The following is an 18,606-nucleotide window of genomic DNA, read 5'->3' as shown; positions in this document are numbered from 1 at the left end:
CTCTGACTGGGGTAAAAATAATCTTGTTGTTTTTAATGCATCAAAGACAGTTTTTGCACCTATCAACCTGACAAAATCTTCCACAGGTATACCCACTAATGTTTAATAATATTCAGCTTAATCCTGCATCATCCTTGAACATGCTTGGGGTTTCATTTACTCGGGACTTATCTTGGAAAGATCATATTACATCTCTTGTAAAATCTGCTTCCAAGAGATTGGGTGTGCTAAGCCGACTCCGTTCCTTCTTTACTGCTGCACAGTTGTTGACTCTATACTGGGGTTTTATCCACCCTTGCGTGGAGTACAACTCTCATGTATGGGGAGGCTCCACACATACAGCTCTTCTCAATAGGGTGGAGTCAAAGGCTTTTCGTCTCATTAACTCTCCTCCTCTTACTGACTCCCTTGAACCTCTGTCTCTTCGCTGCACTGTTGCATTTTTATCTCTTTTCTATCGCTACTTCAATGGTCACTGCTCCTCTGAACTGTCTGCATGCGTTCCTCCACCTCTACAACAGGCGCATAGCACCCGTCTAGCAGCAAACTCTCATCCCTTTTCTGTCCAACTCTCTAATGCAAGAGTTAACTGTTACTCCCAGTCCTTCATTTATGCAACAGGTCACCTCTGGAACTGTCTCCCTCTGTCTGTATGTCCAGCTTCCTATGATCTCCAGTCTTTCAAACGCAGTGTGTCCAGGCATCTCGAAATGATCGGATCTTGAATTTGGCTTTCTCTTGTATTTTGTTTTTCTCTTGGAAGGAACAGTTTTGCGGGCTTGTTGCCTTTGGTTCCTTCTTCCTCACATAAAAAAAAAAAAAAAAAAAAACATGTACCATTCCCTCTTGAGACGTTTCCTCGCATTCAGTCTATCCCAAAGAAGGGTGGCCATTCCCATCCCTCTAACTATAGCTCAATTGCTTTAACATCCTATGTTTCCAGACTTTTTGAATCTACTCTTAACGAAATTATTTTAAAGCACCTTTTCTTTCATAAACTTTCCGATCTTCAATATGGGTTCCGTCAGGATTGCTCCACTGGTAATCCTCTCACCTTCCTTTCAGACTCCTGGTCATCCTCCTTTCGGAACTTTAGTGAAAGCTTGACATCTGATAGGCATTTTATCTAGTCTGGCATAAATCTTTAATATCCAATCTGCCCTTCTACAGTTTCTGTCATTCTATCTGTGCCTTCATTTCTAGTATCCTTTCTGGTCTTTCGATAGCTGCTGTTATAGATAGCCACCAGTCATCACTTAAGGCTATCAGTAGTGGTGTTCCTCAGGGCTCTGTCCTGTCACCAACTCTCTTCCTTCTGTTCGTCAGTGACCTTCTAAGCGGTACATCTAATCCTATCCGCTCATATGCTGATGACTCCCTCCTTCACCTTTCCATTCACTTCCCACACTGCCCATCTCAGCAGTTACTTCAACAGGCAAGGGATGAGGCTATGCACACATAATGTTTGAGTTGGCTCATCTCTTTGATTGGAGAAAAAGTACTCTTGATGTTTTTAAAGCATCAAAAACTCTGTTCTTACAACTTCAAACCCGTCAAAATCTACCATAGTAGTATCGTTTAATTTTTAACAATGCCCAATTCAATCCTGCATCATTTTGAAACATAACTGTGACTTAATATTCTCAAGATTTATCTTGGAAAGATTATATTACCTCACTTGCAAAGTTTGCTTCAAAACGATTAAGTGTACAAAGCCGACTACTTGTCTTCTTTAACCCAGCACAGTTGTTTTATCTATACATGGGCTTTATTCGCCCCTATGTAGGATACAACTCTCATGTGTGGGAAAGCTCCCAACACAGAGCTCTTCTCAACAGGGATGGAGTCAAAGGCTTTCCGTCTCATTAAGCCTCCTCTTCTTGCAAGCTCCCTTTGACCTCTATCTCTTTGCCGCATGTTTTCATTTTTATATTTTTTCTGATGCTACTTTAGTGGTCACTGCTCCTCTCAACTGCCTGCTTGCACCACTACAGAGGGCGAGTAGCACTTGTCTAGCAGCAAATTCTCGTCCTTCTTTTGTCCAACTCTCCAATACAGAAGTTAACCGCTACTCCCAGTTCTTCACCTATGCTACAAATCAATCCCGGAACCGACTTCTGTCTGTATTTCCAACTACCCATGGCCTCCTGTCTTTTAAACGCAGTGTGCCCAGGCACCTCAGAATGAACGGATCTTGACATTGGCTCTCTGTTATCTTGTTTTCTATTTTTTCTTTGAGGGAAGAATTGTGGACTTCTGGCTTTTGGTTCCTCATTCCTTGGATAAAAAATAAATAGAAATCTCTCTCGCTATGTAGGTGGATAGATACAATTTATCCATAGTGTAAAAAAAAAAATAATAATTTCTGAGTCACCCTGGTGAAGGAGGATGGTAGTGTGGTGCTCAGCGACCTGCTTAGATTTTTTTTTTTTTTCAGAGGACACTGTATTGTGGAAGGTCTCTAAATATCTCATCACAGCTAAGTTGTTTAATCATCTCATCCCAGTGTGACAGTCGGCTGTAATAGGTGCAAATTATGAAGCTCAGGGGAACTCCGTTGGGCAGTGATAAAAGCTATTAGGAATCTTGAAGATGTCTGGTTCGTCATTCCCAGCAGTGGAGAACATGAAGGGGACATCAGGGACAAGCAAGTATTGATATATATCGTGCACATCACACAGGAGGCCTTGTGAGGAAAGTTTTTGAAATACCGAGCAGACCTTCCTTTCCTTTTGTAACTCCTTTTGGAAATGTGATAAGGGTACTGTTTGTATTTATAATTTCCTGGTGCTCACGAGCTGTCCCTCAGGAAAGGTACCACCCTTGGCTGCAGGCCTCGAAAAACTTCCCTGTTGAAAGTGGTAGGGCGAGAACGCATTCGAAGAGGGCTGGTTTACCAACTGACTCAATTTTTTAAATTGTCTTAGCTCCTTTTAATCTGGTACACTATTTTGGCCATGTGATCAGCGGCCCACATAAATGTTAGGAATATCTGGTATGGGCTGGTGTGACGTTCGACCTTTCATGCTACTCCACACTGCGTTTTATGAACATTAGCATGTGGCAAACTCTTAGGGTGGATACAGTGAAGCCACTGCACTACAAAGATACGTACAATTTCAGTATTCCGACCAACAATGCATCATTTTAATTAGCTGTAAGAAATCCTTATCAATCTAGAAATTATTAGAAGGTAGTCGTGATAGGTCGTGGCGACCATCATCCACTCACTTGATGTAGTGCTGCCTACTTCTTCCTTAGCCTTTATCATTCTTTTTCTGTGCCTGCCCTCCCCTCTTCCTATTTCTTCCATCTTTCCTGTCAATTCTTATTGCTTTTCTTTCCTTTACTGGTGGCTTTACACTGAGTGACAAGCCAAATGGTTTCCTGTAAGCCAAGAAACCATTTACAACGCTGGGTGGTAACCATATAACCAAACCATACGTGCTCCCTCCGTGTCAACAAGTGGGTTGGTGGAGGGTTAGTGCCCCTCCCTGTAAAAAAAAAAAATAACTCAAAGTCAAATGGCCACCCCTTAGGGGATTATGGTGTCTGGCAATAGATAGATAGATAGAATCCAACCCACTCATCATGGTAGGGCACCCCATATTTACCCCTAAATAAAAGCTTATGGAACTAACCAGACAAGAATTTTATAGTAATTAAGGTGTCATTGTTGTGAAGGGGTTATGGAATTCCTTCCTTCTGCCTACTGAAATGGTTTCAAATAAATGAAGTGTTTATGTAGGGTTGGTGTTGACATTGTTATCTGATTTAATCTTGCAGTCTGACGTTTCTTGTTTAGTTTTTGTAAAGTCAGGGAGGTGTTTGCTCATTCAATACTCTCATGTTTTTTTTTTTCCCTCGATAAAGCAAGAAAATATATCCTTAAACCCCTTTAGTACATTGTCACATTTTTATACTTGCTGCTGCTAAGTGATTATATTCTGTAACGCCTCTCATTATGAAGTAGTTAAGCTGTACATACTTCCTGGATGGGCTGTATATGAATCGAGTGCCGTAATAGAGATGAGCGTGGTCATTGAGGAAGCGGTGCACAGTATTGTTGTTGACAGCCATCGTCTCCTCCACTGTCAGGTGGGTTCCATTTAATTCATACAGCTGCAACACACACATTAAACACTATAGTATTTCATTCATGATATTGGAATACAGTTTATTTCAAAAATTTTAGATATATTCCTACATTCACAAGGCTAACACTCTCCTCGATTAATCCATTATTTACAAACTTGATATTTATAATTGTGGTAGGTGAGGGCTCTCACCATCCACTCACTCGATGTAGTGCTGCTCTCGGATGTCTGCCCTTTCCTCTCCATTCTTCTTTCCTTTCATCCTCTTCTGTTTTTCTTTCCTTCATTCTTTCCTCGTCCTTCTTCCTACAGGTGACTTTACGCTCCCCCTTCTGTCTTTCTTTTCTTCATTCCTTCCTCCTCCTTCTGCCTGTGGGTGACTCTACAATGAGTGACAAGCCAAATAATTTCCTGTACTCCAGGAAACCATTTATTGAGCTGATTGGTAACCATATAACCAAATTTTGGCGCCTGGTGGTTTAGCGGGTAATTAGGGCTCTCCAGTCGGATTGAGCTACGGTAGTGAAAGTTTATATCAAAGGAATGGTTGGGGGTTTATTGCTCACGTATTGCCACTCAGGGATGAGTGAGGCTGGTCACTTTCATCTTAAATGTCAGGACCAACGTGCCTAGCCCCGGGCTCCTACGCTCCTATGGGGCAACGTAGGACTGGACGATGGATGGATGGATATTTATAATTTATGGTGTGGTAGCAGAGTAGCCTATTTGGGTCGGAGGCAGTCAAATCTTACGTTCTAGAGATTGAATCTTATAGGTGGTAGAGTTTTTAATTCATAATAACAGCCTCTGGCAGCGTATGTAGGTCTGCTACCTATAAGTAATAGGGTCTATGGTATGCCAGCATCGGGCCTCTACGCAGCAAGTGGAAATATAGATGTGGTCCTTTGTCGTTCATTTCCATTAGATATTTTACTGTGGTCAAAAACAGATAATTACGTTCAGGAAAATGAAGTTCTGTCACCCCAAACATTAATAGTTATCAAGATAAATCTTACACTGCTATGTCGGACGAAACTGTTTTCTTTAAAATGAGAAGAAATAATTTGCATGAAAAATTGTGATCACTTTTTTGGGGGACATTATAGTTTGAGACAAAGGTTGAGAAAGAATGAATGAATATTAAATCAGAAGACGGTAGTTGTAAGATGCGAATAGTGTTAGTAAAGGTAAATTTTACGTTCAAGATATCATCGACCATTTTAATACAGGGCAGACAGCCTAAAATGGTTAGGATGGACGGATGGGACTGGGCAGAATAAGCGTGGAAGGGGATGGGTGGCGGGGCACGGCGAGAATAGTATTACAGGAGAAAATCTGCACAGAATTTTCCATGGTATAACCTACGAATACTGCAACTATAAATTAGGATACATCATTAGAATATGAAGCCAAAATAAAGACGAAGAAACGAAGATGACACTGACGACGAAGACGATGCAAAAGAAAATGAAAATAAAGATGAAAATAAGGACTAGAAAATCATGAAGGAAGAAGACGACGAGTAAAAGCTACAAGGGCGATGGAAAACACAAAGGTGAAGGAGAAGACGAAGATAAAGATGGTGACTGAGATAACGACAAAGAAGTAACAACGTAAAAAGCGAAGCTAATGGTGAAGAAAACGAGGACAAGGACGATGACAAAAGCTGTTCCCATCCCATATGCCAGGCTTCTTATGACACAATAAGAGGACTTGGAGAGATTACCGGAGGAAGCCTGACGCGAAGCTCAAGGTAGAGAACATTGTCGTTGCAGAATTCTTTGAGTCCCTGGTAGAGGAAGCTCTCCCATGCTGGCCGGTACGTCACTAGGTCGTTCATGAGGGTCAGGGAGTCCACAAAATAGTTCCACAAGATGTCGTTATTAGGATACTTGGCTGTGCAATACAAAGGAAGAATGAGACTGGGAGTTTCGATACACGTCTCCAGCAATACCATCGGTATTACTACTGTGTTTTATAACTATTTCATTTTTACTATAGCAAGACTATTTTATACAACTCTTATTGGGAACGGGTGAGTACAGTATTCTCTGATTTTCCATATAACTAACTGTTTGTCATTAAAACCATCATACTGTAGCTCTTTCGCTCTAACTTGGTCTACATTTTGTCCTTTTACAGCTTACTTCCCATAGCTCAGTGGCAGAAAAAGACAATACTCCGGCTCTACATCCTAGCCGTAGCACTTCCTCGAGCCTTGTATCATAGTGTAGTGTTATTCTGTCGTTACAACTCAGCATTGAAGATGGAAAGGTGACATTTTTAGGCCAAGTTAAAGTAAAACAAGTATAGCTCTGACCGAGTAGCCCTAGTAGTACCTCCAGCGCAAATGGCTCAGTATAAAATGCCGAAGTAATGACTTGTTAAATGACTGAGAAGACTGGAAGGGTCGGGGAATGCAATGACTCGATTATAACCTGAGTCGGAGTTCATAGGTACATGAATGAAATATGCAAGCAACGTCTACAAAATTTCACATTTACAAGCATACAGAAATAAATGCTAGTAACTGAAATCTTACGGTACATGAATGAAATATGCAAGCAACGTCTACAAAACTTCACATTTACAAGCATACAGAAATAAATGCTAGGAACTGAAATCTTACGGTACATGAATGAAATATGCAAGCAACGTCTACAAAACTTCACATTTACAAGCATACAGAAATAAATGCTAGTAACTGAAATCTTACTATGAACTACAGAGTAAAATTACAATGTAACTGCATATACTCATACAAAAGTTTATCAGCTTTAATAATGTTTCAGGTTTGCCAAATATACTAATTTAGCATCCATATATCCAGGTTTTATTTCATCCTTTTTGATAATTCTGTGAAGTTCACGTTATCAGTTAATTCCGTAATTTCCACAAAAGCTGTGCACGGGCATAACCAGAACTGCACGAGGCGGGGTGTGTGGGGACTATTCATTAAGAATACATCCTCACCCCAGATAACGGAAAGGGAAGAGAGAGTATAATAACAAGTGAAGACGGAAACGAAAAGTAGTGTGATTTTTGTGGGGACACCCATTTATCCTAGAAAATACCTGGAATCATGTGCAAAAAGTACGAGTACATAGCACTAGATGTACAATATGTTATTCATGGAGGAGGAAGGAACAGGGTTTTTCAAGGATGAAATTCTCAGACATAATAATTTACGACCAATTCTTTGTTGTAACCAAGATTTCCTTTCGAGGAAGAACTATAGACGCGGGATAATTTCAAATTTTACTTCCTTTTTCGTTGCGACTTTTTTTTTTTTTAATAACAGAACAAGAAAAACATATGAACAAAAATAATAATGAATACACCAGCTTACTGGCATCCTCCATTCATAAAATATCTGTAACAGTTAGACTCGAATAACTATAGATTGAAGTTTGGGGGAAACAACTCCGGGGAAGCGAGTTCCAGAGAGATGCAGTTTAGTGAATAAAAGAATTTTGATAGGCAGAAGCTCTGCAATATAATTGTGTGACATTCCAGTCATGAGCGCTACCAGATGCCCGTGTAGCACGAGGGAAGGCATACAGAGGTGGCACAATGGATGCAACTTCGTCCGAGCATTTGCCATAAAAGTATCTGTAAAACAATGTAAGGGAGGCAAAATTCCTTCTTGCTTGTAGGGAAGGTAGTTTGTTTATGATAGCAGGGTTATTAATAATTCCAACAGCTCTGTTCTGAATTTTGTTTAGCTGTTTTAGTGTAACCTCTCCACATGCATTCCACAACGGTGAGCAATGTTCAAGCTGAGAGCACACTTGACTCTTATAAATTACTGCATATGTAACTGCTCGTCAGTGAAGAAGTTACGGACTCTGTATAACAATCTATTCTTTGAAGCGGTTTTAGCAAGTGATCTAACATGGGAGGTCCAGCTGAGAGCATTGTTAAGTGAAACACCGAGAATTTCAATACTTTTCGGGATTGGAATATTAGTAGCATTGAAGGTAATATACGAATCTGGCAATGTATGTCTATTAGTAAACTGTATATGTCTGGTTTTACTAGCATTAAATGAGACAGAGTTATTTTGTCCCCATCCATTGATCGTAGATAAGTCTTGATTTATGGAAATGGTGGTACTGAGTTGAGAGTTACAGATATTAAACTTTATGAATGGATGTTTGAGTGTGAATGAACTGTGAAGTGTTGAGTCATCTGCATTTATATAGATGGGATTGTGGGTGACAAATAGGAGATTATTATTATGAACTAGGAACAGGGTTGACGTCAGAACTGATCCTTGTGGCACGCCGGCGTTGGGTAAAATTAAAATATACATCATCTACTTTTACTTTTCTGCCACTGAGATATAAGGAAAGCAGAGAAACAAAAGACGTTAGTCCATAGCAAGGGAGCTTGGACAGCAGGGAATGGTGCCACACTCTCGAAAGCTTTAGAAATATCAAGGGTTGCTGCATGAGTTTCCACATGTTGGTCGATTGGTTGATGGACGGTAGAGTCAAGAGATTATGTCAGTCGTGGATCTTTCGTGACGAAAACCATATTGTCTATCACTAATCAAGTTGTTGGATTCAAGACGTTTAACAATATGCTTATTAATTATAATATCAAATACTTTACCAAGAGAAGATGTGATAGCTATTGGCCTGTAATCAGTGGGGTCAGAGGAACTTCCTTTTGGGGGGATTGGTTGGATATTGGCTTATTTTCATGAATTAGGGAATGGAGAAGTACGTATGCATAGTCTAAATAACCGAGCTAGAACAGAGGCGAGTTCTGGGGAACACTTTTTCAAAACTGGGGGAATTCCATCTGGGCCTGGGGCTTTGTTGGCTGGTAAATGTCTAGGATGGATTTTATGTATCTACTCTGTAATTTATGTGGAACAATTTCGTGGGAGTTAAGTTCATGTAGAGAAGGTTGTATTGATGTGGATATGATAATAATTGATATGAGAAATAGTTTGAGATGGTTTGGCTGTGTGGAGAGGATGGGGACTGAGTGACTGACTAGAAGAGTGCAAGTATGTGAATGAGGTGGAGGGGGAGATGGGGAAGGGGAGACCAAGGATGTGATGGAGGGATGGAGTGGAGAGAGATAATGACTGAGGAGGTGTGAGTTCGAGGGAGGACAACCAAATGGCGGAAGACAGAGGGACGTGGAGGCGACTTGTTTGTGGCCACCCCTTACGGTTTAACGGCGTCTGGTTGTACAAATAAATAAACAAATATATCTTTATTGTAATTTCCTCTAAGATTTGCTTTTGCAGAAGATATAAACAAGGAAAGATTCTTTACTTTCATTGTTCTTCCTGCAAAAAAACGCATCAGACTTACGACGGAAGCGATCGTCATTTTGTGTGAGCATGTCACCCCAAGCTACCAATCAATTTTTTTTTTTTATGCAAGGAAGAAGGAACCAAAGGCCATGAGCCCGCAGTAACAGTTCCCTCCAAGAGAAAAACAAAATACAATAGAGAGCCAAATTCAAGATCCGATCATTTTGAGATGCCTGGACACACTGCGTTTGAAAGACTGGAGATCATAGGCAGCAGGAAATACAGACAGAGGGAGACAGTTCCAGAGTTGACCTGTTGCATAAATGAAAGACTGGGAGTAACGGTTAACTCTTGCATTAGAGAGTTGGACAGAAAAGGGATGAGAGTCTGCTGCCAGACGGGTGCTACGCGCCTGTCGTAGAGGTGGAGGAATGCAAGCAGACAGTTCAGAGGAGCAGTGACCATTAAAGTAGCGATAGAAAAGAGATAAAGAATCATACATATACATATATGAATACATACATACATGATCTGTCTCTGTCTGTCTGTCTGTCTGTCTGTCTGTCTGTCTGTCTATCTCTCTATGTCTATCTACCTATTTAAACAGGTTATTAGATTAAATGATATATGTATATATATATATATATATATATATATATATATATATATATATATATATATATATATCCTGGTGGTTGCTAACCTTCAGGATCGTCAGTGAGCAGCGATAGGTGACGGTACAGGAAAGCATCAAACTCCTTAGCTGAAGGGGTACGAGGCCCTTACGTCCCTCACCAGCCGCCATAGGCATGACTGGTCCGGATGCTCAAGAAGAACCTAGGTTGAGATGGTGCTGTCAGTTGGAGGGTGCTGTCAGATGGAGGGTGCTGTCAGTTGGAGGGTTAACATCCCGGTTGGAGGATATCAAATGGAGGGTGATGTCAGTTGGAGGATATCAAATGGAAGGTGATGTCAGTTTTGGAGTTATCAAATGGAGGAGTGATGTCAGTTGGAGGATATCAAATGGGTGATGTCAGTTGGAGTGATGTCATTTGGAGAAGACGCTGAGATGCATGAAAACACTGAGGTTTGTAGACATTTTGTTTGTGGCCACCTACCCAAAATAAAGATATATGACTTTTAACCGATAGATAGATCGAATTATGACCAAATGAAAGTATAAGTTAATTTTCTCTGGTTAGTCTGACGATACTTCTTTTACTTTTTTTTTTTTATCTGTAACCTACCTACCCAGCTTTTGACAGTCATACGGAACATTTGTAACTATAAGATGCAGTTAGCTTACATTTTGTATTACTGAGCAGTGGTAAAAAACAGCAGACGTATTTTGTCATTAAAACATGCATTAAGAATTATCATTATTAATTAGAGAAGTACCTTTACTAATGCAGCCACATTGCATGGACATTTGACTTGTGAGTTCAGCAAAATTTTACGTAAAGAAGTGTATGTACGTGATGCTGGTGGGATAATCAGGGTAGAATGGCATAGTATGGGTATATGATAGAGTGCGATTTTGGAAAGCAAAAATAATGAATTTAAACAACGAAAATTCAGGACTTTTGCAACAATGCTCTAAAAACTCCGGAACTTGAAGTCTGATAATATATTGATTAATAGAATGTTAGCCCCTGTTTCGTGACCAAAATAAGTACGAGTGTATTTGTAAAATCTTAAGTTTCGTTAGTTTGTCAGGTTAAATTCACTTTCCGGTGTTCATGTGTGGTTGGGATGAAGATTACTTGAGAAATGGCGTAGCTTGTGTGGATCAGAACACCATTGCCTTCCTTATGTCCAAGCCTATCACTCTCTCAGGTTTCAGAAAAGACGTACCCAAATTTTCTTCATACAACATCACCAATGACATAAATTTCGACGTGCTTTTGAACTCCAATCCTTCCCTGTACTGGTGCGAAAATAATGGAGTTGAGTGCGAAAGGTTGCTCACTGGTCCTAAGGGAGAGAGATACTGCAGAAGCCCTAAATATAACATTGGAAATTAGTACAGCTTACCTTTCATGAAGAAGTCGCTTGCCACTGCATTAATATATATATATATATATATATATTATATATATATATTGTTACATAGCCTATGATTTCATCATCCTTTGTATAATTTTAACGCACAGTATGCTGCATGTTTGATCACAAGCGTGTTCTGCCTCAGTCCCCCCTTCTACCGTTATAGTAGAGTAAGTCGTCCTTTCTGTTATTCAGAGCGGGATTGTCAGCTCTTTTGTCCCCATGGCTTCATTTGCGCGTCCTTCTTACAAGTTGTATCATGCTCTGCCGGCCCCTATATAATGAGCTCAGTCTGCATCATTGCCACTTAAGATCTGCTCCTCATTTTGTTCACATCTCTGTCCTCCCCTGTACAGTTATTATTAGTGCTCAGGAAGTCTCCAACCATCTAGCAGCTGTTGTAATTTGAGTATAAGTGTTGTTGCATTTTGTTCTTGTACTGTATAGCATAAGTTTAATTTGTAGGCCTAAGTGAAGTTTTTGTAATTCATGTAGGGATCTTTATGTCCATCACCATTAATAATATTTTGTATCTGTAATAATTTATCTTGCATTAACTGAGCATTACCCAGTGTATTTTCATTTATCAGGGCTGACTTAGATAAATTTACTCTTGCCCTATTTCATTTCGTGTTAATAGAGGCTATTAAGTTAACCATATATTTAACCTGTTTTTTTTGCCATTACATTATCCTTATGAGTCCTGAATGTTTTGTTGTTAGTTTGAGCATTAAACTTTAACTTGTAATTTTACCTAACTCTTTTGTTTTGAACCTGGAACTTTACGGGACAGTAGTGATTTTTAGTGATCTCACTTACAGTTTACATTATCTTTCTCTGGTCCGTAACTATATATATATATATATATATATATATATATATATATATATATATATATATATATATATATATATATATATATATATATATCGGCCATCTTGAAAGTTTGTCCAAATAATTCTTCCATTTCAAATGAAGGTGTTAAGTGTGCAAATACATTCGCGTACGAAGTGTTATTCCCTTGTGTGTGTGTGTGTGTGTGTGTGTGTGTGTGTGTGTGTTTAAGATTAGAATATCAGTCCAGTATTCTTTGGCACAGATATCACCTGAATTCTGCATTAACTCCAACTAGGCCAGTAAGACTGTGACATGAGTGTTTACCGAAGCTTGAGTTTGCCCTGTTGAGTACAGCACATGTAGAGGTCTGGCCAGTAGGTCAGTTCCTCTACCACCCATTTGGTCGACGTCATCGAAGTGTCATGCTGGTGAAGGACCGCACCTGTCAACATCAGTTTGGTTAAGTGCATAACAAAATGGGGGCTGACCTGCGAATGGATGGAATTATACAAGAAACATTTGGTAGCGCAGTGGATGCTAGATTATCCCTTATGAGAGAAGGCAGAGTTTGGAAATTGCCTGTGCTGCCTTGATTATAGGATACTACTCTATTGCTGCTGTTGTTTAGTAATCCAGGTCTGTCTGGCCGAGCAGACCCATCAACCACAGGCAAACAAGCACCCCTGCAAGGCAGTCCCGTGCAATGAACAATGTTCCTTTGCGTTAGAAAGCGCTCTGTCGCAAAGAAGTGGGAGGAAGAAGGTTGAGGTTAGGTTCCCGGATGGGCGCTTCTCTCCATCAAGTTAACATGGGCACCATAATGGGCTCCAAATCATCCCGTAATTTGGTTATATAGTTACCACCCAGTATTGTAAATGGTTTCCTGGGTTAACCATTAGATTTGTCGCTCCATGCAGAGCCATTTGCATTAGAATGTGTAAAAAAATTGAGAGGAAAGATGGGAGAAATGGAAGAGAAGAGGGTAGACAGAGAAAAAGAATGATAAAGGTGATGGAAAAAGTAGGCAGCACTTCATCAAGGTATGAGGATGATGGTTGCCACCACCAGATAATTTTCAGTAAAACGGAAGATGAGTGGAAATTACATGATTTGGTGTTTGAAAGTGTGGACAAAAACAAGACTGGAAAGCCAATGTACAGCCATGAAGAAAATTCACCTTCCCTTCTTTGCCGGCTTAGGCAATTGAAAGTGTTACATAATGCATATCATGGGACTGTATTGTGAAACACTCAACAAAAGGGTATGAAAATGCTGGATACTGTCCGTCATTTGGGAAGGAATGAGAAATATGGAGGCCAGAGTACAATGTTAGTGTAGGACTGTCGCCAAATAATTTTGGCATCGGTATACAAACAGAAAAATATAAAAGTTAAGGTCTCAAAGAGGAATGAAGTTGCTGGGTGCATAGTGAGGCTGAATGGTCAGGGCAGGGAAAACCTGAGTGCCTTCAAATATTTAGGTAGTCTTATAAAACAGGATACAAGTTTAGAGCATGAAGTACAAGAGAGTATTACAGAGAAATGCGAGTAATGTTGCAGACACGCAGATGGCAGTGATAAGAGATAATGAGCATGGAAGTAATGAAGATGTTGCACGACAGAATTACGATCCCATATCTAATGGAAGTGAAGCTTCAACCCTGATAGAAGGTCACAGTTGAAAAGAGAGAGAGAGAGAGAGAGAGAGAGAGAGAGAGAGAGAGAGAGAGAGAGAGAGAGAGGCTTGGAAATAAGATATCTGAGAGAGGGGATGTGGAGTTGTATGAAGCAGGCAAGTAAGGAAGTTAAGGAGCTTTGTGTGTTGAAGTAGATGTGCTGTAAACTGATATGAGAATTACCTTGAAATGGTTTAGCCATGTGAAAATAATGGAGAAGAGTTTATGTGAATGAAATAGACAGGGAAACCCTAAGGCCAAGATGTAAGGGGAGGAGGAGGGATGGGGTGGCGGAGTAAATGAATGAGGGTGGTGTGTGTTGGAGGGGAAGATGGTGTGTGTTGGAGGGGAAGATCCCTAACTTTGTAGCCACCCCTTCCGTGACTAAGACTTCTGGTTACAGACAGACACATAGTTAACAGGCTGAAAATTTCAAGGCCTAAAATGAGAAGCCAATAAAGGTTTGACCATTTTTTGGATATTTAAAGGATATTTCTTCAAATTTTGTTCTCTCTCTCTCTCTCTCTCTCTCTCTCTCTCTCTCTCTCTCTCTGTTTTCCTGTTTCCTGGACTTACTTTTTTCATGCATAATAACTGGAAATAAATAATTTAATGATGATGGTGATGATGATAATGACGATGATAACGATAATGATAAGAACGCTGGACTTTTTTTTTATACACTTTTCTAAAACATTATTTGAAATAGAGGGATGAAACTCAGTGCATAGCTTTGATACTCAGTTAAGACTCTTCAGGTCAAGGGATGTATTATACAGTGTCAATAATATTTTTTTAAGGCATATTGGACTAACTATATTTCCACTACTTCGCGGAACTGCAAAGGAGATTTATATTGATGGAAAAAAAAAGTGCTAAAAAAAATCGCTAAGATAAAAAAAGAAGGACAGTACAAATCGCACATGAATCGTGAGATTCATCTTTTGTGGTTATTGTTATGAACTCCTTGGTAAAGAATGCAGTTTTGAGGATAGGCTGCAAGGAGACTGCATGCTTATGTCTCAATGGTGGAGGCCTACTTTATTTACTATTTTTTTTTTAACTGTGCTGAAGATGCAGGAATGGGAATTGCGTTTTATTGGTGTGTGTGTGTGTGTGTGTGTGTGTGTGTGTGTGTGTGTGTGTGTGTGTGTGTGTGTAAACAATGTAAATCAGTTTCTGTCCTATTTTAACAAAGCCTGGTGGAAGGACTGCGAGCCAGCCAAGGTTTTGACCAATTGTTTTAGAGAAAAACATCATATATCAAGGTAACACCGAAACTACTTGCTGTGATGCCTTTCTGCAAGATTAACAGAATTATAGAAAATTTCCATTTATACACGGTTGCCTTGGAGAAATATGGTCGTGTCTCGTGTGTTCGTCGCTACGCCAGCGTAAACTTCAAAACTGAATATGTAGCCTGTTCATGCCGCAGTTGCAATGATAATCATCACCCAGTGCTAGGCCCTGAAACTCACAGGTCCATTCCACAGCATTCCTTCCTCATGAATGGAGACCCCCCCTCTCTGGCACATACACCTCCCGGGACTTGTTGCTAATAAATCAATCACAGTTCGTATCGTGACCAGCCTGTCACTGTTGTTTTTTTAGTTAATGGAAACAGTGTTTGATGGCGAAGTATCTGGTATGTGGCATACACTAGTTCAGGGGTTCTAAACCTTTATCGCACCAAGTACCCCTGATTTATCAGATCATCGACCTATAATCCCAGTAATCTGATACTGAATATAAAATGGAAATATATTAAGACTAATTAAATACACAGTGGAACTACAATGGATATTATCCAGTGGTTGAAAGTGTAATGACTCTTAAGAAGTTAAGCATTAGCATCATAGTCTATGTACGAAAATACTACACAAGAGTGAAACTTGTTATCTTATGAAGAAAATAAACATTAGCACTAATTCTGTGTAGAATGGTACTATACCGACTATTGTGTTAAATTGTCATGTTCATCCTTGCTCTCACAGGTAAGTACTAGAGAACATCAGCAAAGACTTCGCAGCAACATCAACTACAGATCATTCATTTTAGGCCATAACTTGGTCAGGGGAAATGTTTCAAATGCATCTTTTGCAACAAAGTCTTTCAGAAACGCTAGGAACTCTTCTTGCTTGTTATTGGGAGGAGGCGCACAGTAAAAATGAAAGTGTTACTAATCAATTTTGATTCCAGCTCCCTCGGTTATGGGAAATAAAATGCAACTCCATCTGCAAGGAAGAAAGGTATGTTTACACAAGGTGCACCAATTTTAGTTTTCCAGTGCCTTTGCTAAGCTTTTAATTTTTGACGTTCCGTTGCCACAGTTCCAGCTTCATGCTGAATGATCTTAGTTTGCCCATGAAATCGATCACTGTGGTAAAACGGCCTTGGAGGGATTAACTTAAGTAGTTTAGAAGAAAAGAATATATCCTTCAAGTAGGCCAGCTTCTGTAGCCACTGGTTGTCTGACATTTATTAGTGAAATCAGGTAGCTTTGTCTTGTTGTTTTTGAAGAATTCGGAAAGCTCCTCCTTCAGTGACACTACTTTTAATACCACATTCCCCAGTGACAGCCAGCGAGTCTCGGTGTGAATGAGTAACACTTCATACGTTCCAACTCTTGGCACAGTAGAAGGAAGAGTCATGTATTTAAGGTATTTGATTTTAAGGTATTTACCATGTGCACATCATCATCAAATACTAGTCATAACTTTCGTGGGAGAGGTTTAGATGACAGAGCAGAACTGTGAAGCATACAATGAGGATGTAATTTTTCAGGACTCGCCTCATTCACTCTTCCTAGAAATCATGATCATCGGCCAAGCATTGCTGATTTTCCGTCAGTTTTACGCACATATATTATTCCAAAAAAAGTCCTCCAGTTTCTAAAAAAAATAATATGAGATCACTGATAATGTCTTCATCACTTGTAGTCGACTCCAAAGCATGGAAGGAAAACTTCTCTTTGATATCTCCACATTGATGTATCATAAAAACACCAGGAGGTAGGAACAAGCAGCACGTCAGTCGACTCTATCAAGCTAAACTGCTGCATTGCATAAGGATGCCCTTTTTACTTCAGCAGTCACTTGTTGCTGGATATCCTCATACATATGTAATACTCGTAGATGAACAGCATAATTTGAGAAGGATACTGATGTGTACCTCTACTCAGCATCACATCCAGTAACACAGCGGACTAGTTCTTACAGAATGAGACGATCAACTTTGCTGCAGTGTTGTGATTTTTTTTCTTGTGCCATTTTCAATGATACCATGTATGACGCACGTAACCCAGATTCATTTTGCTGACTGAACTGTACCGAACACTCAGAGCGTGTTCGCTTCAGTCCCTCTTCCTTTTACTTGAGAAAGACAACATTCTTACTTTTCATATTAGTATGACAACTATTCAGATATCGCTTGAGACTGATTTCATGCACTCTAGGAAAATATCTTTGAAGTATGTAGCACACTGTGGAAATTCACACCCTTTTTTGACAATTGTGGTGAATCCATACTAAATGTCGCTTTCATCATATTGTTGTTTCTTTGGTATTGGGGCCATAACGGTATCTGAAATTATAATTTAAGTATAATCATATATCGAAAGTCATACATAAGCCAATGACACTGACACGCAGTTATGAATCGCCACCGTCATAATATTACACAATAAAAACACTGTCAGGCACTTATTATCACCGTCGCAAGATCCCACAGTAGAAACACGTCCAGACAGTCACAATGTCATAAGACCAGCCAAAACGTCACTGAATCATTTTATTAACACCGCCGTAAGATTACACAGTACAAACAACTTCAGGCATTCATCACATAGTTGGAACAATTTCAAACAGCCATAATAACAAAAGATCAAACAATAAAAATACCATCAGGCAGTCATATTATCACTACCATCGTAAGATGACATTAGAAAACAACTTCACGCGGTCATAATACATCCACTGTCAAAAGAATAAGCAGTAACTAGAAAGCTGCGGGGAGTGCATACCTCCGCCAGCACTAGTAAAATTTAAGATTTGCTGCTGAGTAGTGACACATACGACCACAGTCATAAACACGAGTTTCCAAAATTCTATAACATCGTTACCTAATGATAATCATTACCACATTGAAAAAAGACAACTAGCATACATATCATCTTATTATCAAAAATACCAGCACACTGTTGGAAATGTTGTGAACATACCTCATGCAGGTAAACAAAAACATCAGCAGACGTGCCTCAGTTACAGTTTGCAGACTGTAATGAGAAAGTACGTACCCCCCATCCTCACTCAGATTTCTCTCTCTCTCTCTCTCTCTCTCTCTCTCTCTCTCTGAATATTTTACTACATTTTCATCATCCATCTAAGTACCCCCTTGAAATTCTCCTGCGAACACCTTGGGGTTCGTGAGCCCCAGGTTGAGAATTCCTGTGCTAGTTGAAATGGTAACGTTCCATAGTTTCCACAAGGTCCATTCCATTCACATACATAAGAATCCCACAGTTCCTGTGAGGAAAGTGAGGCCTAGAAATTTGGCCATGTTTGCGGCTGGTACTGAAAGCCATTTTCACTCTAGCCGCTTGTTCCCCCAAATCTCCTGGCTTGTATACATGTTTGATTCATTTGAAAGGTATTCCAGTATCCATAGGTAACAAAAAA

General features: G+C 39.8%; 1 protein-coding gene across 1 annotated transcript in view; it reads right to left on the bottom strand.

Annotated features, from left to right (window-relative positions):
- LOC145415228 (adenosine deaminase 2-like) overlaps positions 1-18,606 on the bottom strand; it is a 234,275-nt gene that overhangs the window by 182,166 nt on the left and 33,503 nt on the right. The window contains exon 3 of the mRNA XM_080284566.1: positions 12,608-12,697. Coding sequence (XP_080140692.1) covers positions 12,608-12,697 — 90 coding nt within the window. The remainder of the gene's footprint in view (positions 1-12,607; positions 12,698-18,606) is intronic.

The sequence above is a fragment of the Coenobita brevimanus genome, chromosome 13 (assembly GCF_032717465.1).
Source record: "Coenobita brevimanus isolate Jiangsu-jjx chromosome 13, ASM3271746v2, whole genome shotgun sequence".
Taxonomy (NCBI): domain Eukaryota; kingdom Metazoa; phylum Arthropoda; class Malacostraca; order Decapoda; family Coenobitidae; genus Coenobita; species Coenobita brevimanus.
Note: the sequence above shows the minus strand (reverse complement) of the source record. Positions and strands in the feature narration are given on the sequence as shown.